The 19,814-nt window shown below is 40.8% G+C and overlaps 1 protein-coding gene across 2 annotated transcripts in view; it reads right to left on the bottom strand.

Annotated features, from left to right (window-relative positions):
* ITPR2 (inositol 1,4,5-trisphosphate receptor, type 2) overlaps positions 1-19,814 on the bottom strand; it is a 267,987-nt gene that overhangs the window by 108,808 nt on the left and 139,365 nt on the right. For both annotated transcript variants that reach the window (XM_010575416.1, XM_010575415.1), the window contains 3 exons: positions 17,778-17,968; positions 17,565-17,707; positions 15,287-15,395 (listed from right to left, as the gene is read on the bottom strand). In XM_010575416.1, coding sequence (XP_010573718.1) covers positions 15,287-15,395; positions 17,565-17,707; positions 17,778-17,968 — 443 coding nt within the window. The remainder of the gene's footprint in view (positions 1-15,286; positions 15,396-17,564; positions 17,708-17,777; positions 17,969-19,814) is intronic.

Below are 19,814 nucleotides of genomic sequence, written 5' to 3'. Positions count from 1 at the left end.
TGCCGCCCCGCCGGCCGCGGAGCGCCCCAGGCCGGGTCGCTGCAACCGTGCCGGGCCTGCGTCCGAGCGCGGGCAGCGAGGTCTGGGTAACGGCCCCCCCCTGCTTAGCGCGTACTCATCGCACCAGGTGTCGCTCACCTGGAGGGATTTTCCACGAACAAGGCAGGCGCTGTTTAATAATGGATATATATTAGCTGTTGGGGACAAAACATCCTCCTCCCTGTCTCAAAGGCAAGCGCTAGATCCACTCCGGGCAAGGGGCTTCTACCAGCGTCACCATCTGCAGGGCTGCATTGCTAGATACAACAGCCACAGGTCACAGCTGAGTGCTGGGAGGAGTGCGGGGTTAATACACGTCCCAGCTTGCACCAGTCTCATGCTGACAGCCAGCTTACTGACTGGGAAGCTGCTAGCCACCCCACCCACGCTCAGCAGGAGTGCCTGTATACTGCAGGCAGGTTTGTAGGGGAGGGTACTGTGTGCACGCCCCTCCGCTTTGTCTTTTCTTGGATCACCCTCTTGGTTTGCAGAGTTTTGGAGCCACCTTGACGCAGAATTACTCCTGCAGGAGAACGGGCATTGCAAGTCAACTTGGCCAACACAGCAGGAAGAGTCTCTGAAGTCTGTACGACTCAAGAAGTGATTCTTTGCATGTATGCCAACATTTCAGTAAACTTTAAAAAGCATGCTTTTTCCCCAAGAGAAGCCAACTTCAGAACAAGAATTTATGTAGATAATCCAAAGCCAAGCTTACTAAATCAGTGTTTGTTAAGACTTCATACCATTTTTTTTTCAACAAATCTTTCATTCACAAAGCCCAGGAGCACACTGTTTGCTTGATTTAAGGAGGAGAAAATGGGCGCCCTGCCAACCGCTAGGTTCTGCACTGTCATATGCAAAGTCCTGCTTCCACTTTCAGAGAGACCTTCTTTGAAGGTGAGTCATTCGGTCCTCTGGAGAGGAGCCCAAAACGGGAGCTGGCTTGTGATACTTAAAAGTACCCTCTGCTGCACTGACACGTGTCCACAGCAACGGCACATCACCAGGCAGCAGACTCGGGGCAAAAAGCGACACTGTATTCGAGTAGCCCATCAGAGGGGAGATCAGTTCCCTTCCCTTGTCCTTCAGCAACCCTTCTCACGACAGAAAGATGTAGAATGAACTAAGTTCTGGGCCCAAACACAGTGTTCATCAAGTCAGAAACAAGCATTAGGGCAATGTATCTATTCACCAATTTCAGAAAAAAAATAAGACAGTTTCCCCAGGGTGGCTCTTGCTCAAGTCAGATGGGCACTGTAACTTGTTTTAGCTGCACATGTGCTTTTCTAGCAAGAACGTGTCTGAAAGAGCCCCTTTGTGCACTGGTGCAGCTGCCCGGCGGCTGGTTTGCCACCTCCTGTGGCTTTGGAGGCCCCTGCTGGAAGATGGAGATGTACGTGCACGGCGTAGTCCAGGGCAATAAAGCAGCTACTTTCAGCTGGCAAAGCTGCAGTGGGAAATTAATAGCTCAGAATCATGCAGAGGGCTTGGGAAAACATTTTTAATTTACTCTGATTTTATTACCTCACGGTTCTTGTATGGGGCAGAGCCCCAGCTGGCTCAATAGTAAAATCACACTACATAGGGCTTAGTAGCAAAACAGATAGATAGTGATCAAAGTACTGAACTTAAGACACAAAAGCCATAAACTGCTGGCTAGTTCAAAAGAAAACATTATCCCAGCAACAGTTCCTTTCCTGGTCCCAAATAAAGTCTTTCTCCAGCTAAAAATCAGAACAAAACATAGAGGAAAGGAAAAAGTATAAATGGGAGAGAAGAGATGGTTTAAAAAGTCAGGGGAATTGTTTTTTCCAGTTTCAAATTGTTTACAGCTTAAAAATCAGGTTAAATACATGTTGAATTATAGTATATATCAACTAGTTGACTTCCTGTTTTTTCTTTTTTTTTAAAAAAGGAAGTAAAAGACCTTTATTTAGATTACCTGGTATGCTAGAATTTGCTGCTGAGTTAAAACAAGCTCTTTCAGTATCATAGGTATGGAAATAATCTGTTTATATAAACAGCTTCATTTAAGTCAAGTGACTCTCTGCAGACCACACTCCGGAAAGCATACCCTTCTAACCAACCTCACAGAGCATCAGGTAGGACTCCAGAAGGAGCTAGTTCATCTGCCTCCTCCTAATACTAGCTCAACACACATGCTCAGCATGCTCAAATGCAGCCAGCACTGCTCTCATTTGACTCCCTTTCCTTTGGCTGTGGTGGCATAGCAGGTTATTTGCACACACAGGCAGAAATAGGTAGCACTTTACTCAGACTTTGCAATACAAATTACTCATTTCTGACTAAGCACACCACAGCCCAAAGTAATCTCTTAAACTTGTTACTCCAGGTGAGGGTTTTTTTTTCTCTCCACGCAAACATTTCCACACACAGCACCAGAACAAAAATCCAAACTCAAATAATAAAATCTGAGGTTTTTCCCATGCATGATGTTATTCTCCGTAAGAATACTTAAACGTGAAGAAAAAGAACAAAAGGAGAACTTAAAACTGTTCAAACATTTTTCAAAAGGCCCGTTCTAGGTCCTTATGGTCAGTTTTATTGTCGGAATTAAAATTACTACACAAACAAAATGCTAGCAACAACCAGGACAAATTTAATAAAGACTGTGACATATAACCAGAACAATCCTCTGTGCCATCCAGGGTAAATTTACTGACCATCACCCACTTTATTGCAAGCAGTGAATTACCACTGTTACTTCCTCTGCCTCACAAAAGCAACCTAGTTAATATGGGTCTCTTTGCAAAATCAAGGGAACTCAGGCTGCATAGTCTATTCTCCAGCAACACTTCTAGCCCCTTTGAAAAAAACTGCCCTGACTAGTAAAAAAGGAGGAACTTCCCAATGATGTGCAGGACTTCCAACATTTGTTTAAATGCAAAGATTTTCATTTTTAGAGAGCCACAGTCAAATATTTGTATATTTAGAAGAGTTTGATTTCCTAAAGGGCTAAACTACACCCAGTAGTGTGGCCTGAGGGGAACCCTAGAGCTGAGAACCTCTAGTTGGTCGCACATGAGAAAACACCTGGTTCAAGCTAAGCTGCTTGTTCCCCTGGAGTCAGTAAGAAGTCTTCATACTGAAAAACCTGAGAGTCAAGGTTATCCAAATTTTTTTGGCACCTGAGAGAGACTGGCATCCAGCCCTACTGGATGTGGGGCTAATGGCACACAAATGCTACCATATACAACTAAGGAGTCCAAAAAAATCAAGTTTTCTCCATGAAAGAGGAGGAAGGTAGTAAAAAAAAAAGGGGGGGGGGGCAGGGGGAATAAAAGGCTCGCAGAAAAAAGAAACATAAGGAGACAGCACTAGTGTAACTGCTCAGTACTTGAAGACGTTTTGGACAACTGCCAAGAAGAATTTTCAGAGTGATAAGGTCCTCTCCCCAACCCCAAGTGACAGCTCTGCATCTGGAGTTACCAACACTAGTCCAAACCTTCAGAGCACGTTTCCTTGTCTCACAGCTCAGGCAGCTCAGTGCCAGCACAGCCTCTCGCTGACATCCACGCCGTGTCAGCACGTTACGCTCGTGACTGTGTACAGCAGAAAGCATTTGCACGTGTGCGCTCCAAGCAAGACCTGAGCAATGGCAAAACTGCAGTGGGAAGAAAATGGATTAATCAGGCCAGTGAGGCAAGGTGCCACGTGCTGCTCATGAAAAGCTGTTGCACGGTAAACAAGGCACAACCTGCACAAAGTGTTCATTGCCATAAACTGAAAGAACATTTTCAGGCTCTGCCCAACAAAAAAATTCTCTGCAAAAAGCCTAGGGGTCAAAGTGACACCAAGATAATTAAGCTCATAATCCTCAGGGCAATCACCAACTCCAGAACAGGCCCCTCATTGAACAGCCTAGTCAACGCACATCATTTAGATATTCTGGTCTTTTCCCTGTGAACTCCAGAGGTCAGGTAACCATAAATGAACTTGGCTTTCATTTAAGTAAACAAACACTTGCATAATTCAATAAAGTATATTTCAAGCGCTGGGATTTGTACAATAAAATTGGAAGAACAGACACTCTAAAGACTCAAAGAAATCCCAAATAAACTACTTGTAATTAAAAAATCTCATGATTTTCAAGCCAAATCTCGTGATTTGTTTGTGGCCTGACTCAGGGTTTTCAGTGCTTGGGGTTGGCAACTCTGACTAAGCAGGGATATGAAATAAGAGCGAGAGTGACTGCCCGCCAGGCTTCTGTTTTCCTGGGACAGAAGACAAAGCAGCTCTGACAATTCCAGCTGGCAATACCATCCAGGCACTCCTCCAAGGCCAAACATGCTGGGTAAAATCCTCATCAGACAAAAAAAAAAAAAAAAAAAAACAACAAAAAAACCCCCAAACCTATCAGAAGCAGTTACTGTGGTTGCTTAATAGCTGTTTTCCAAAGTTCAATATAGCATATACTTTCTTTTTCTTGAAAAGGGGGAGAGAAGGGAGATGGACCACATTACAGACTAATCCCTTGCCAGATGTCATTAGTGATGAAGTCCCCTAGAAATTACATCAGTATGAAACAAATCAGAAAACAGTGAGTTTCCATTTCCTCCTCATATCTGGCTAGACAGAGACTTCAAGATCAGCTTTCATCTATGGCCTGGAATCAACCCTCCTCTGCGTCTTGCTTAGTGTGGCAGGGGTGTTTAGCAAGTAATTGCAACCATTAAAAAGAAAAATAGCTCACTCGCTCCTGCTTCCCGTCTCTGTCAAATACTGACTCCTTCATTAGGCTTCCCCAAAGCTGTTGCAGCACATTGCAGTAGTTTCTCCTTGCTCCTCGTGGAGGCAGGTGGCTCCAGCTGGGGCATACATCTCCAGCCACGACCCTTGCACCCTCCTGGGTGATGCCCAACCAGGAGCCTTCCTCTCTCTGCTGATGACCCCAATTGTCCCCTCACAGCTGGTATCCAGCAAGACAGCCTGGTCAGGGAATGGAATCTAATTTCCACCTTCCTGCAATGCTCAACCCTACCTACCTGCTCACAGGGCAATAGATGAGGAGCAGAAGAACAGAAAGAGGTTGAGTAGAAGGGCCTTGCTGGTTCTTAACTGCTTTTGCTTTCCCTAGTAAGGCAAGACCATAGTCCGTCCTGATATCTGAAAGAAATACATCTTTAGCTCTTTGTGTTTGGACTAAACGAAAATAGTATCATAAACTGAGGTTTTCTGTAGAACCTCAGTTCCTGAAACATATTTCTGAATCGTAAATCTTGGACTAAAGCAGTTTATGTAATGCCAGCTATTCACACTGCCCTAACTAACCATCACTAACCGTTCCATTATAATGAGTCCATTATCCCCTACTTTATTGTATTTTCTCTTAAAACAGAGATCAAAGATTTGGATCTAGTGGCATCATGCCGATTTCATTTTTATTACTGGCTCCCTAGGTCTATCATAAATATTCATTGGCCATTCTTAATACAATGCATTGAATTCTGCTCACTGCTATCTCTGGTGCGACTGTAAAGTACAAACAGGGTTGTTGCTCAAACATATTAAATAAAGCAACAGCAAATTTGTGACAGTCAACAACAAAAAAAACAGAAAACAAAAGAACCCTTTTCCCCTTCCAAGGAAATTCAAAACCAAAGGAGACATTTTCTCTCGCCCCCTCCATGACTGCAGACATTTGACTGCTGTGGGAATTCAGCTGTGCAGAAGCAGCAGCAGCTGACCTGCTCCCACAGATAGGAGACATTTTTGAAAAGTCCACAGTTGCCACACAGTGGTCTCTGCGATACTGCAGCACTCCTCTGTGCTCACCAGTAAAAATTATAAATATTACCCAGCAGTGGTACAGAAACTGCTCAGAAACGTGGACTTTCTGTATGGCAACTAATACTTAAAAGGGAGCAGGAGGTGTGTGTGGAGAAACATTCTCCAGTCTCAGTCAGGAAAAAGGTTTAGGCAGTTTTATTCTCCTAAATCCCAAGAAAAACTGCAACTATCCCAAACTTCAGGATGCCTGCCATTTGTTTCTCTCCCCATACCCATCACTCACAGATTCCTTTGAGCTCCCCTTCTCGCCTCAGTGTAGCTCCTCCCAGTATCAGACAGGCAGAGTACGAAAACCCCTATTGCACCTATGTGAATTGCTCCTGCTCTGCAAATCAGCACAGACACAGGCCTCTTGGGATGTCAACCAGCTACTTTAAACAAGCACCAATTACTAAAATTAGGGTGGCCATGGGAATTACGTTTTTCCTGTTAAGTAACTCTGAGAGCATTAACGTGTACCAGATACTTTATATTCTAAGCAAGAACATCTACTCCATTAAAAACAAAACAATATGGTAGGACCTAGAATGTACGTTCAAATATTTATCTTCTAACAAGACTCCACCATTGAGGTAATATGCTGCTCATTAAAAAAAAAAAAAAAAAAAGAGATGGAGTAGGAATAAATCATCTAAAATAAATATTTATATTTATGCATATGAATATATCCTCACAGAAAACTCCACACACCTGGAGACATGAACCATATGATAGAACTGCTGACTCATTTTACATATTAACCTACAACGTACCTTTGGTCATTTACCTAGCCCCTTGCCAATCTAGTATCTGCTGAAACTTCTATTAAATTCCTAAAAATCTTTGGCTGCTTTATTAACAATTTAAAATATATAAATAAAACCAGACAGAAAGAAAACCTTGATCCTGATGCCTTCATGATGTAGAATTTGATTCAAATAGCTCTAGTGGGCATGGAATTTAACTTCTAGATGAACTGAAGTTTTAGTGAAATCCATCCCACCAGTATTCAAAACAAGAAAAATAAAATCCAACTGTTCTTGTTCACGTTACGGATTCTGATCAGTTCCATGAATTTTGTGTCTGAGTAAGGTGAGATTAAACATATTTAGAGCTATGTTCAGGTTTCATTTGTTAAACAGCTTCCTTCCCTTGCACTCTTCCATTTGTTTTTAACTAAAAGTAATATTAATAGAGAAGGATGCCAAACAGTTTGAAGGCAGTTAAGATCTTCTTGCTGGTTTGCTGTTCCTAAAATCAGATCCATAGAAAGGTATAGATATGAAAAAAGAAGGGGAAAATAAGGAGCATCCTTATGTCACTTACACTGTGTAAAGGGGAAATTCCAGAGCAGAAATTGGTCATTTGAAGTTCAGAGAGAGAGGAACGAGCTACCCCAGTTTGTTATTGTTTTGGCTATGCTGTCTAAATCAGTATCAACAGAAAAAATATTTTACAGTATCAGATGCTCCTTTAGAGGAAATATATTATATGTGAGAAAGGCAGATGATACAAGTTCCAAAACAATTTATGAATCAGGATTTGGGGCTTAATATTTCTGAAACAAATCTGGGTAACAACATATCATATTCTGAAAATTTGATAAATATAAGCTGCCAAGAGGCTACAATCTTTAGGAAGAAATGTGTTTACAACCATGTGTTTTTTCAGCCTGCCACTAGATTTGTTTATGACTCGGAGAATGAACAAACAAAATCAAGGTTTTGAAACAAAGAAGAATAACTACCAGTGAGTGGTGAACACCATTGCCCACTCAACTATCAGCTGAGCTAAAAGTAGCAAAAGTCTCTGGAGATAATATATTTGGATCATGGTGACAGTTAACAATTATACATATTAAAGAGAGGGCACGAATGCACCCAGTCCTGCAAAGTAGTTAGGCATGTGCTTCACTCCCACTGCAGGAGATTAAAGTGCTCATCTTTCACTAGATCAGGATGTTGCACTTCATAAGAGGTCAGAAGTGCTGTCTCCTACCTGTCCTTGATATATGAGACTTTCAGTTGAAAGTTCTTGTCCAGGTCAACAAGAGCAATGCACTTTGCCTGAAACTATCCTTGACACAGACCACTATAAGGACCTCACAGCTGGTCCAAGTAAAGTGGCTTTGAACAGGCTTCCAAACACAGGCAGATAACGGTCCAAATCTGGATCAAATATCTGGGACCTGTTACCTACTGAAAAAAGAATAATCTCCTTTTAAAAAGAAGCCATGCTTTTCATATACTGAGTAGCTGCACTTAGAGGTTTTTGCACTAGAAGCAAAATAAATCTCTCTATAAATGCACATGATTGGAAACCCAGCAGAATATCTGGGGGATGTTCCCCACAACGTACAGTAGTATTCTGCTTTAGATCAGAACAATGCACATTACAGGAGGGATAAAGGATACCACAAAGATGAAGGATGCTACTTCAGAATAGGTCTAGTTGATACCGCATGTCAAAGCACCAGAAACACGCAGCAATAACAACATGCCAATAGCAGCTGATGGCCTGAGGCACTAAGCACTGGCTAACAACACCTCGCTAGTACCAATGGCGGTATCACACACCTTGTGGTACCTCTTCGCTTAATTATTCCATCTTGAAGCCTAGAGGGGGGAAAAGTAAAACTGCGTTCGTTTGTTTCTCTGTAGGTTTTATTTCTTTGGCTTGTAAAATGTCAGTGTATGGGTATAATGAGAAATTACCACACTTTAAGGGTCTGACCACATTTAGTGTTTAGTCTTGCATATCTGAAAGCTCTGATGTTCCTGCCGCACTGGCTCAGAGGATTCACAGCAATAGCAAATTTGGCTTGAATCCTCCACTGCAATGAATCAGTGCAGGCTTTAGTTCTGCAACAGACCACCACCACCTTCACGTAAACCATTGCACAGATGGAGGGGTTTGCCCCAGTTGTTTGAACTTTCTGCCGTACTTCATCACTTAACTGTCTCGACAAAACCACAACAGCAGCTTCCTGACCGTACCAGACATATGTGCCGGTCACAGCAACCAGGCTGGCACTGCTAGAGGTAACCAAACATTCTTCCTCCCTGCACCTCCAGTCCCCCCCAAACTGTGGCTGTTTTCCTAAGGAGAGAGTTTTTAATGCAGGATACTGCAAAAATGTCCTTTACGAGCTGAAATGTACAAGTGATTTTTTTTAAAAATTCAAAATAAACAGCATTGAGCTTAAAAGTTTGCCTATAGTATTTCTAACACCCTATTACCTTACAGCCACACTTGAGCTTAGTGAGGAGAATGGCCTATTGAGAATGAGAAAAAACAGGCTAGCGCATAGGCATTTTTAGAAATGAGCACAAATAAGACAGCAGAAACAGTGAAAAATTAAATGTAATTTTTCAGAATGCCTGCAGTGCCACTAATCCAAAATGTGAGTAGTAACAGAAATAAAGGAATTTTGGATCCTGTTCTTCCTCCCATTTAAAATAAGCATCCTTTTAAGGTATAATACATTCAGCAAGCCCCACATACTCAGAATTATTCTCTTTTTTCCCCGTTTTTACCTACACGTTATTTATCTGAATGCTGCCTAATTTGCAGATGCAAATAAGTAAAATCATCTTGAAAAGATGAGGCTATAGAATAGAATGCAGTTTACGTTGAGAATGTCTTTGATTCAAAGAGCTGCAACACTGGGACACTGTGTGGTGGTGCATTTCTTTCCCCCTCTCCAGGCTGATTTACAAACTCAGGAAGGCTCGCTAGCCCTTCTCATAAGTGTAATGAGTCTGGCAGTTAAGCGACCCTTGACTGTGGCAGGAGCTCTTACACAGCTAAGACAGGAAGATATGCTGTGCATCTCAAGGACTCCTGCTGCCCGGCAAAGGCAGGGGGATGGGAGTAGAGATAGCCAGGTCTCTAACAACCTGCAGCCAGTTCTTTCTCATAACAACCTTGAGACATTACAATCCTCCCCTGACAATCTTGGAGCATCCCATATCTATGTTTTGAGCTATTCTCCAACAGTCTCGGAATTTTCCAGCGCAGCTGGGATTCTAGAAATTTGTTAATGACGGAAGTCAATCAACTCCCGAACCTATAAGCAGCGGTACTAAGTGAGGCCCTTTGAGCTCTCCTGGACCACAGTGGGCTGTGACCAGCATCTTCCTCTGAGTGGGACACCTCTCAGAGTTTGCAAACTTTCCCGTTTGCAAAAATCACGAGGTCTGTCACTGAAAGCCAACACAACCTGTGCTGATTCTCTTCACTCCTTGAGGCTTGACCCTTCGCACATCGAGACAAATGCTGAAGCATTCGACATGAATATTTTCACTGACCTTGAGAGGAATTTTTAACAGGTATACCTCTTCCTCTCTCTCTTTTACTCTCTTATATATATTTCTCTTAGTGTCTTTATGCATGCGTACTAACCTGAATAGTCTATAGCAAGCTACAGCAAGTATATTATAAGTTATAGCAAGTATATTATAAGATATAAGTTAATACTTTCAAATTTATACTTAAATTACTGTTGTGATTTTTATTCGGCTGTGAATGAATTTTAGACTGCTATTATACTCATAATCCTTTTAGATATAAACCATTGACCAAGTCTGGGACTAGGAGTTGATCCATCTGCACCTAGACTCCGACAGAAGTTTAGAAAGCAAGGGGGTCTTCTCTGAACCTCGTGACTCATTGGGAGGGTCTCCCTTACCCTTTCGCACATTTCCTTTTACCCTATTATGGTTTTGGTCCCTATATATATGTTTAGTTTGGTTCTGATTTAATTTTCCTGTGTGCATTTTATACATGTACTAAGTAATAGAGTGAACCTTGCCAACGAATTCTGTGAAGTCGCACTTTTATACAAGTTTCCATTAAATAATTTTTCTATTGCTAATACAATTGGAGGTGATTCTTTAAGCAATCTGAATCTCTCTCTCAATTTTAAATTCCCCCCACGACACACTGTAGTGGCTCCCAGCAACACGTCCTGGCTTCTAAGACACATTGAAACCATTTTTCCCAGCAGAAAAAGACCTTCAGCTCCCACTGGTTTCAGCTTGACTCGTAGATCAGTACATTCATGAACTGGGACTATTGCTTTTGACAAAATCATTGGAGTTTTGTCAACAGCTCCACATGCAAAGACTGAAGTCTTCTGGCACAAAATGACCAAGAGCCAATAGTGGCCATACCAGGGACTACATCTTACAGGAATATAATACATTTGTATTTACATTGAAGCTGTACTATTTTTTCCCATGTATATTTGCTGCTGTTGCTGAAAACAAAGATGAGAGGATAGCTTACATTTCATATCTAAAGTGGAATGCAGAAATGTTAACACTGCAAAACGAAAGGCTACAACGCTACTTCTAGGATTTTAAATCATGAAGCTAGTGCAAACGTATAAGAGCAAGACATTTTTCATGAGTTTTTCCAAAAAAAGGCAAAAAGCACAACTACTTATTTCTGACAATTAAGCAGCTTACACAGTCTTTGTTCTACTGACACTTAAAAAAAAATGCAGTTTTCAATTATTTATACTGTAGTTCAACACCTAAAGCAGGAAGAAAGTATAAAATCTGTGTTCTGCAGCACAAGTAACCCTTACTGAAGGGTTCAATCTATTTATAATAGTGTTTCCCTTAGGAACTACCAGTTGGCAGGGTATACAGGCTTGGATTCTGCCATATTCTGTAATGCACTATCATCCATTAACACTCTGATCAGCCAATAACGTTACACGAAACTTGTCCTATACACACATTATCAGAGATAGTATTTTTTTTCCCCGAGAGATGTTGACCTCATTTAAGAACAGTTGGGAAATCGGAAGGTTGTCCATGCCTGAGGCATTGACATGCCAGCAGCTGGAGTGGGTTAAGAAGTTGCCATATGGGCACACAGTCAACAGTTCAACAACTTCATCCAATTCACTGAAGGAAGGTTTAGTTTAAGCTTCTGAACCCCCTTTGAAGCAGCTGGGAGGACTCGCCCCTCCTGGCCCACCAGCTCCGTTGTAGGGACAGTTGCTTTCAGCAGGGCAGCAAGATAACGCTAAGATTTTAAACTGCTCCAGTCATTTGCAAAGTGAACATGCATCGGTGATTCTTCTGGAAGCATTCAGGTGCTTTTGGAAATGTTACTCAGATTCAAACTGAGACATCTAGGTAGGTCTAGAGGCAGCATTCAAACAGAAATTAAACTAAAATCAAGCACTACGGTGAAGGACAAAAAAGATTTGCCTAAAAAAACTCAAAAATTCTAGACCAAGATCCTTCTGGTCTTGCAAAATGGGTATAAAAATGGCCAGCAACAAAAAACATACATAGACAGGGCAGATGTAGTCCAAACACAGTCCTTTCTGTCTCTCCTGTTTCTCTTAAACAGTCAGTCTAAAGTAGGCTTTTATCTATACCACAGTAACTGTCTGAACAGAGGCAGCATCGACTTCCTCCGCACACTGCTTTACCCAAGTTTTTTAACACTGTTCTGGAAGAACCTTCTGTAAGAGAGGGGCTGTAGATCAAGTTTCATTCCAGTTAGCTACCTAATCAATACAAATAGGACTAAGACTTAATGTAGAACTCCCAGGAGATCGTAATAATCACCCACAATTACTTATGAAAGCCAATCAATGACCAAGAGGTTTTGTGTGTCATTTATATACCTTAAATCAAACTTCTGAAATGAAACTTTAATTCCTAACATGGTTAGGTGTTGCGGCACTAAGCAAAACAACGCACAAGGAAGCACTGCCTCAAAGGCTGACTGCAAAGGCAACCGAGGATGGAGCCAGGAGACCACGAGCAGCCCTGAAGCACACCAGCAATGGGAGGTGCAACAAGAGAGCTGAGACAGTGGATACAGGAACAGGCATAAAAACAGTGAAATAAGTACCTACAGCTATCTTTTCCTCCCGTTCCTTCAATGAAACAGGCTACCTTCCACTAGTCAAATGAAAGATAAAGACTGGAAGGCAAGGTTCCCAGACCTGGATTCTCAACTGTGGGAGGTAAAGGGAAGAGAAAGAGAGAGAAAGAAATTTTATTTCATTATTTTTTCCTTGTTTCTCACTGTGCGAAAGTCTGTAGAAACCAGAGATTTTTCATTTGTCAAATCTGTCACACAAAATATGTTATGATGGGTGATAACAAACTCAGGCTTTCTGTTAAAATGTCATGTGTCCCTCTATAGCTCTGTTCTGGTACTACCATTATGTATTTACTACTATAATTTTTTTTAGTATCTGCATAACATAGTTGAATAACCTTGCAGGCACAGAGATCACAGTTCAAAAAAAGTTGGAAACACGTGCAAGAGGTTATTCATTGTGCTATTTTTACTATTCTGAAGTCCCTACCATGAACAATGACTCATAAGAGTAGTGAGCTGGAGAAGCACTTGCAGACCCTACAAGCTTGTTTACTCACTTGTTTGTTTGCACTGATTCATTACATTCCTCAGTGTAAAATCTATGGGACTTGAGAGAAAGCACAAGGGAGAAATTCTGTTTCCTGACGACCAATTCCATCCACCATGCCCTACCGAGATAGATGGTGGAGGTCACACGAGGGGTCTGGGCATACACTATGTTCACTCCCAAGAACCAGGGGCTGGGCTGGCTGGGTGAAGAGCCTCTACATGCCAATGGAGCACGCTCCCTCTGGTGGCTTCACTCAGTCTCGCTTTACCAGCATCCACAACAGGGTACAAAGAGCAATTAAAACAGGAAAATTTTTTGTTAGCTTGTTTTAAGTCATACATTAAAGCGTTGCTTTTTTATCCCCTGTAGTCCTGAGACGACATTAACTTTTGGTGGGTCTACTGAATTATTTTGGAGAGGTTTGGCATAGCATACAGTTAGAAAAGCAAATTAGTTTTTCCATGTGATGCAGTGGCATTATGGAGCCAGAAAGCTATTAAAAGAAGTATGAATAGTAATTAAGAATAATAATGTCCTGCTTCACCTGTGAAACCCTTGTTATGACATTAAAAAAAAAATTGTCTGCCCAGGCCTAGCCACATTTTTCTTCGAGCAGGAGGTGAAGAGGAGGTTGGTTTTCTCTGTGTGCATTGGTTGGTTTTGCATAGAGAAGGGCTGATGTTTTGCTATTGCTGCCTTTGTCTTCATCTCACTGTTCTGCCTTTAGATTTTTTTTTATCCTGTCTAGCAGGTTGCTTAGAAGCCTGGGCAATATGTTCCCATGTCCATATGTTGAAATCAAAACAAACGATACACAGTAAAAACAAAGACACTGTGAATATTTCCCATTTCTAATATACTGCTCATCTAACATAAAAGAGAAAAGAATGTGTTGGTACTTTATCACATCATATGATTGGACCAAAACATTTAACTTTAAAATTAAAATCCCAAACACCCAGAAATAGGCATGGGCACCTTAATCACCACGGACCTTATTTTTCTTAATGTTAGATTGCAGTTAAGATTTAATCTCATAGCTAGTATACCTGAATGGTGGATAATTTTGCCAGGTACAATAACATGAATAAGCACTGTTACTTAGACATCCAAAAATATTTGGGTGTAAAAGCCTAAGACAGCAAAACAGTACGACACTGTGTTGTAATCAGTATTTTTTCTCCAGGTAAAGTGAAACCCATGAACATACTTGACTAAACATGTCAGCTGTGAACAAATGAAAATGACGGCACTAAGACATTAGATAATAGCTCTATGATTCATACTTAAGAGTGAGTAATACTGAAAGAATTTGGGGAATACTCAGAAATATGGATAAGAGGAAACCACACTAAAGGCACAGGAATCAGGCTCAAAAAGAAGAGGCAGCTGACATGTAAATCTGAATCTAGCTACTGATACCCAAAGGCACAGGCAAGAGGAAAGAGGTATTTAAAAAACTTGGTTTTGCAAGAGAAAACTGGGCAATAAGGGGAGAGAGAGGAGTGCAAGAAATAATTAGACACTTCCAGGGTACAGACGATGTCACTTATCCCCAAAACCGGCAGCTCTGCTTAAACATTACATATTCCCGTCACGCATTTACGAGCATTAGAAAGCGTATGGAGTAGAAAAATCTGGCACCACAGGCAGCAGGGAAAAACTGTACATTTGCAATTAAAAATCCTTATGTTTCCAATTGATTTTATGATAGATGAAGTCAGATGTGACATAAGAAGACTAGTCTCCAGAAATACAGGATATCCAATACATAATAATCATATATAGTAATACTTGCTACTGCTAATTGATTTCATCTTCCTTGCCTTGACTCTTGTCAAGTCCCTGATACAAAACTATCTATGTAAGGCAGATAGTTTATTTTGTTCCAATCTTACTTTCTACCTTACCATATTGTTCCTAAGACACCACATTATCTTTAAAACATGTACAAAATTGAAATCATGTCAGATTCTGTTACTGTTCTAGAACCAACATTGTAATACCATGCTATTAGTTCTATATTTAATACTAAAATGGTAGCAGTACCTCTTCCGCAAAGTTGGTTTTCTTGTCAAGCATTTCTCGTAATGTCTGAAGAATTTTAATGCAGAGTTTTTCTTCTTTCTCCATTAGCTTCTTTGTGTGATTAATCAACCTTAAAGTAAAATATTAAACCTTAAAGAGCATTGCACATTGTTGATAAACCATACTACAATTTCTATATGCAAAAATTGCCCATCACTATATTTTTCCTCAAGGAAAGGAAATAAAAATAGACAAGAGAAATCATAATTAAAAAGGAAATGGCATGTTCAAGGTGTTGTGAGGTTTTTTGTGTCAATTTGCATACCTTACTGCCCATACAGAAGGCAGAATTCTACATCTACTTTTTATGAGTGCTTCCAGATTAAGATCCAAACTTGTTATTTCATCCTTTCTTTATTTAAAGGTAACTTATTTTAACCTTTATTTAAAGGTAAGCAATGTTCACCATGCACCTTGCAAACTTAAAAAGCTACAACCTTTACACCTTCCGACTTCTATGATGGTTATAATATATTTATAATTAGCAAATGGCATCCAGCCAAAAGGATTCCCAAAAACCTTACACAGAAGTGTTCAGAAATGCAGACATTTGGATGAAACAAAACCACTGTTTACATTCACACAACAACTTTAGAAGACTGTTTCAAGCCAGAAAACAAGGTACATTTGTGACTCCCAACTACAACTGCGATGGGAGTTTGGGTTTTAGTCAGCTTAAGCCAATTCCAGAAGCAGCCTTTCTATCTCTGTGCAGAGGAGGTCCTTGCCCTGGTTCACACACTGCGGGAGAAACATTTGTGAAAATAGAAGGGGGGAGGAAATCTGAAGGCTTTGAACAGGTTTTTTCCTTCAGTACCAGTGCTGGCTTATGGTGGATAGAACAGTGTTCATCAAATTACAGCCTAAAACCAGCATATAGCAAAGGCACTGCGGCCACCGATTTACACTGAAAGATGGCATCATTAATGGTCCTAAATCACAAACAGTCACCAAAACAGGGCTGGGAGGGCTGACACTGCATCATCTAGACCAGCGCTCTGTAACCCAACAGAACTGATTATATTTAGATCACTGCTAAGTTAGAATCATAGAACCATTTAGGTTGGAAAAGACCTCTAAGATCATTGAGTCCAACCGTTAACCTAGCACTGCCAAGTCCACCACTAAACCATGTCCCTAAGTGCCACATCTCCATGTCTTTTAAATACCTCCAGGGATTAGTGCACTAACGCCATCCTGGGCTCAGTGGAGGCACCGTGCAAGACTTTCCCACTGTCATCTTCCGCCATTTCATGAGCTATGAGTCCAAAACAATGCAGCTCTCAGGCCTGCAGTACTAGCAATATTTTTAAAGTAGTACATCTTTATCTCGGGATTTCTGCATAGCTCTGCAAAGCATTCCTTTGCCATGGAAGTTAATTAAATAAAACAGAAAACTGTTTATTGCATTACATGGGCCACGTCCAGCAGCCCTAGACTTGATTTGATGCTGACTTTGAACAGGAGTTTGGACAAAGGGCATGGGATAGGAAAAGCTCAAAATTTAGCTTAATTTTTCCAAACATATAAAGTATATTGTTATAATGCTACCTCTGCAGAATATGCAAAAACCTAAGGAATCAGGAGAGCTGCCAAATGTGTTCATTTCCCCCAAGTTACTTCTGTTTAAATTATAGTTTCTCAAGGGCAGGGAGGGCATCTCACTTGAGGACTAATAAAAAAATTGCAAGACTCTATTCCAATGCACACACTGCAAATAAAATATCTAATAATTCAAGATCAGGTAGGGGTGCCAGTGAAATGTATTTTTAAAAGAGCTGTTGGCAGTTTAAAATAAAAATCAAAAGATTGATTTGCTGTACCTAAAAAAACCCCAACAAAAAAACACTAGCCCTGAGCACCCCACCTCATTATGAATTCTTGAAACTTCTACTATGGAAAGTCTGATTCTGCTGTAGGTTTGGAGAAACTTAATAGCAAAAGTAGCCCATTAAGAAAACATTAGTAGGTTGAGCCTGCCACAATTTTAACAAGCTACTAACATCCCAGTTCTAGGCAGACAAGGCAAGCAACCTCTCTCTCTACTCCTCTCCAGACTCCTAAACTGCTGAGAAACATAAAACATGCAGCAAAAGACCTCAGTTTAATTTTTCAGTATGAACTCAGACACTTACATGCTTAAGTCACTGTTGAAAATGAGAGGTAAGTGCTGTTGAAAATTTTAACTCCCTACCATCTTTTCCAAAGAAGCAAATAGGCCTCTCCTTACACTACTTACTTGGACATGAAAGCACCACATCTTATTCTAGCATCGCTCCCCTCAGGAAAAAGAAGTTCTGGACTGTGCAGCACATCAACCAGCACTGAGAATTCAGCTTGCATCATGGGTGTGAACTGCTGCTCCAAGGAGGACACTACATCCTAGGGAAGAAAGATGACATGTAAAATGCACTACCACAACTGCTGCCCAAGCCATTTGCTATTTTTGTACCTGTAGTTTTTCTATTATATTCCTGTAATCCCAGGCAGGCCCACCAAGAGCTTCTTTAAAACGAGGTCCACTGCGGGCTGACATTCTCCACCCCATGGCTGCCCTCTGCACCATGTTAGAGTGACTCTTCATGAACAAGGTGTTGACCTGGCTGTCCAAATCCACTGGAATTGCAATCCCACGGTTCTTTGCTTTAAAAGGAAGAAAAAAGAAGACATTTACAGTGGCAAAAACTTGAAAATCTTATGAAGATCATGACATGCAAAAACCTGATACTCTTGAAGTTAAGGGGCAGGGGAATCTCACTTCAACTGCTTTTAAAAATAAGGATGAAAAACCTAAGCTGGTAGAAATCAGCAGTAATCTAGTTAAAGAAAGCAAGCTGTACCGCTTTAAATGAGATTAGGATCATTTCCAGTATATATTTTCATAGGTACAGATGTTTATTTTTTAAAACAGAATAATTTTTTTTTACTAACTTAAAAAAAAGATCAGATCCAGAGATATTAATAAGAGTAACAAAAAGAGTATGCATTATTATTTCAACAGCTAGTGTTACTCTACTCAGAAGTAAATTCAAAAATTCTTCTTTCTAGCAGACATATGCACATTTAGCCAATTTACCCCAAGTGCTATTTGTTGCTTTTCTGGGTATTTCTCTTGCAAAGACCTTGAGAAACCAAGTGCATACAAATTAAATTTGAAAAAGACTGTCTTCTCTCTCCCTCTGGTTTCCTATAAAGCCAGGGTTGTTAAACTGTGGGGTTCCTGGATGTCACTGCAATATAACCGATAGTTAATAAACACATGATAGTTTAACTGATAGTTAAACAAATTCAACCAATAGTTTAAAAAAATGCAATTTTTTTATTTTTTCAGACTTGAGGGGCAGGAAGTGACAAAAGAGAGAATATGGAGGGAAAAAAACTGAGGAAAGACTTGCACGAATTCTTACAGGGCATCCACTATTAAACTACTTATTGCATCCTGAACTGTCATTTGAAAAGGAAATTTGAAAGACAATATTAAAGGTATCTGCCCTCTCCTTCACAAAAATCTTTGTGTTAGCTGCATCTCTCCATTCCACTGGAGATCAGAGTGACATTCTTCTATGGCTCAGCATGAGTTGTCTGAAAGTCAGCAAATAAACAAGAGATCAATGCAGCAATATCTCTGTTTGAAAGATTAGGTCACATTCCACTGATCAGGCTTTGTACTGTACGTCATTTCATTTAATTTCCATGGCACAGTTCATGTTTAATAAAAACTGAGAAGTAAAATGGAAAAGCAGTTCTAGTTTGTTTGTAATAATGACTAATAATAACTAATTTCTCAGTTTTCCTTATTGAAACAAAGTGAATTTTTAAAAAAGCATTAGCCCGTATTACAGTTCTGCACAACGTTTCTCTGAGGCATTTCCCAACCATTCTGCACTAACGCGCACGCTTTCCATAGTAGCGGAAGGCATCAAAAATATTCCACCCCTCCCTCCCATTTCTTAAAACATATACAACTTTAAGTCCTGAACTTGTCAACAGATGCCCTTCTTTCCTAAACAGCCTATGCATCAAACCCCACAGGAGTACGTGCAAGCAAGAGATTCAGGCATACAGCTCTGATGAATGAACGCTCGTGTGCTGCCAAGCAGAGTGAGTCACAGATCCCAGGCAAAAACCTTCTCTTCCCCCGAATACTATATTGTAATGGCAGCATTTATTATAAACCTAAATTTGGCTGTGACACCTCAACCCCCAATCTCACAGACTACGGCAGGAGTGCCCTCTCACGCGTGTCCTCATCCCTTGAATAGCTCCGGTGGGTGCAGGGTGCCCTCCTCTCTTCCCAGTGCAAGGGTGTACCCCGACGCAGGACCAGTGCCTACACCTGTAGGCTGTTTAACTGGGATGGAAGGGAGATCTCTTCTATTTTTAAACAGTTTGCCATAGGGAATTTAAAAAAAATTTTTCTTAGGTCAAGATGGGAAGACACATTTCCCCACAACCGTACACAAATTGTCAGCAGCAGATGCACAGCAGT

The sequence above is a fragment of the Haliaeetus leucocephalus genome, unplaced genomic scaffold, assembly GCF_000737465.1.
Source record: "Haliaeetus leucocephalus isolate CR32 unplaced genomic scaffold, Haliaeetus_leucocephalus-4.0 Scaffold473, whole genome shotgun sequence".
Classification (NCBI taxonomy): domain Eukaryota; kingdom Metazoa; phylum Chordata; class Aves; order Accipitriformes; family Accipitridae; genus Haliaeetus; species Haliaeetus leucocephalus.
The sequence above is the reverse complement of the archived record's forward strand: the minus strand, read 5'-3'. Positions and strand labels throughout refer to the sequence as shown.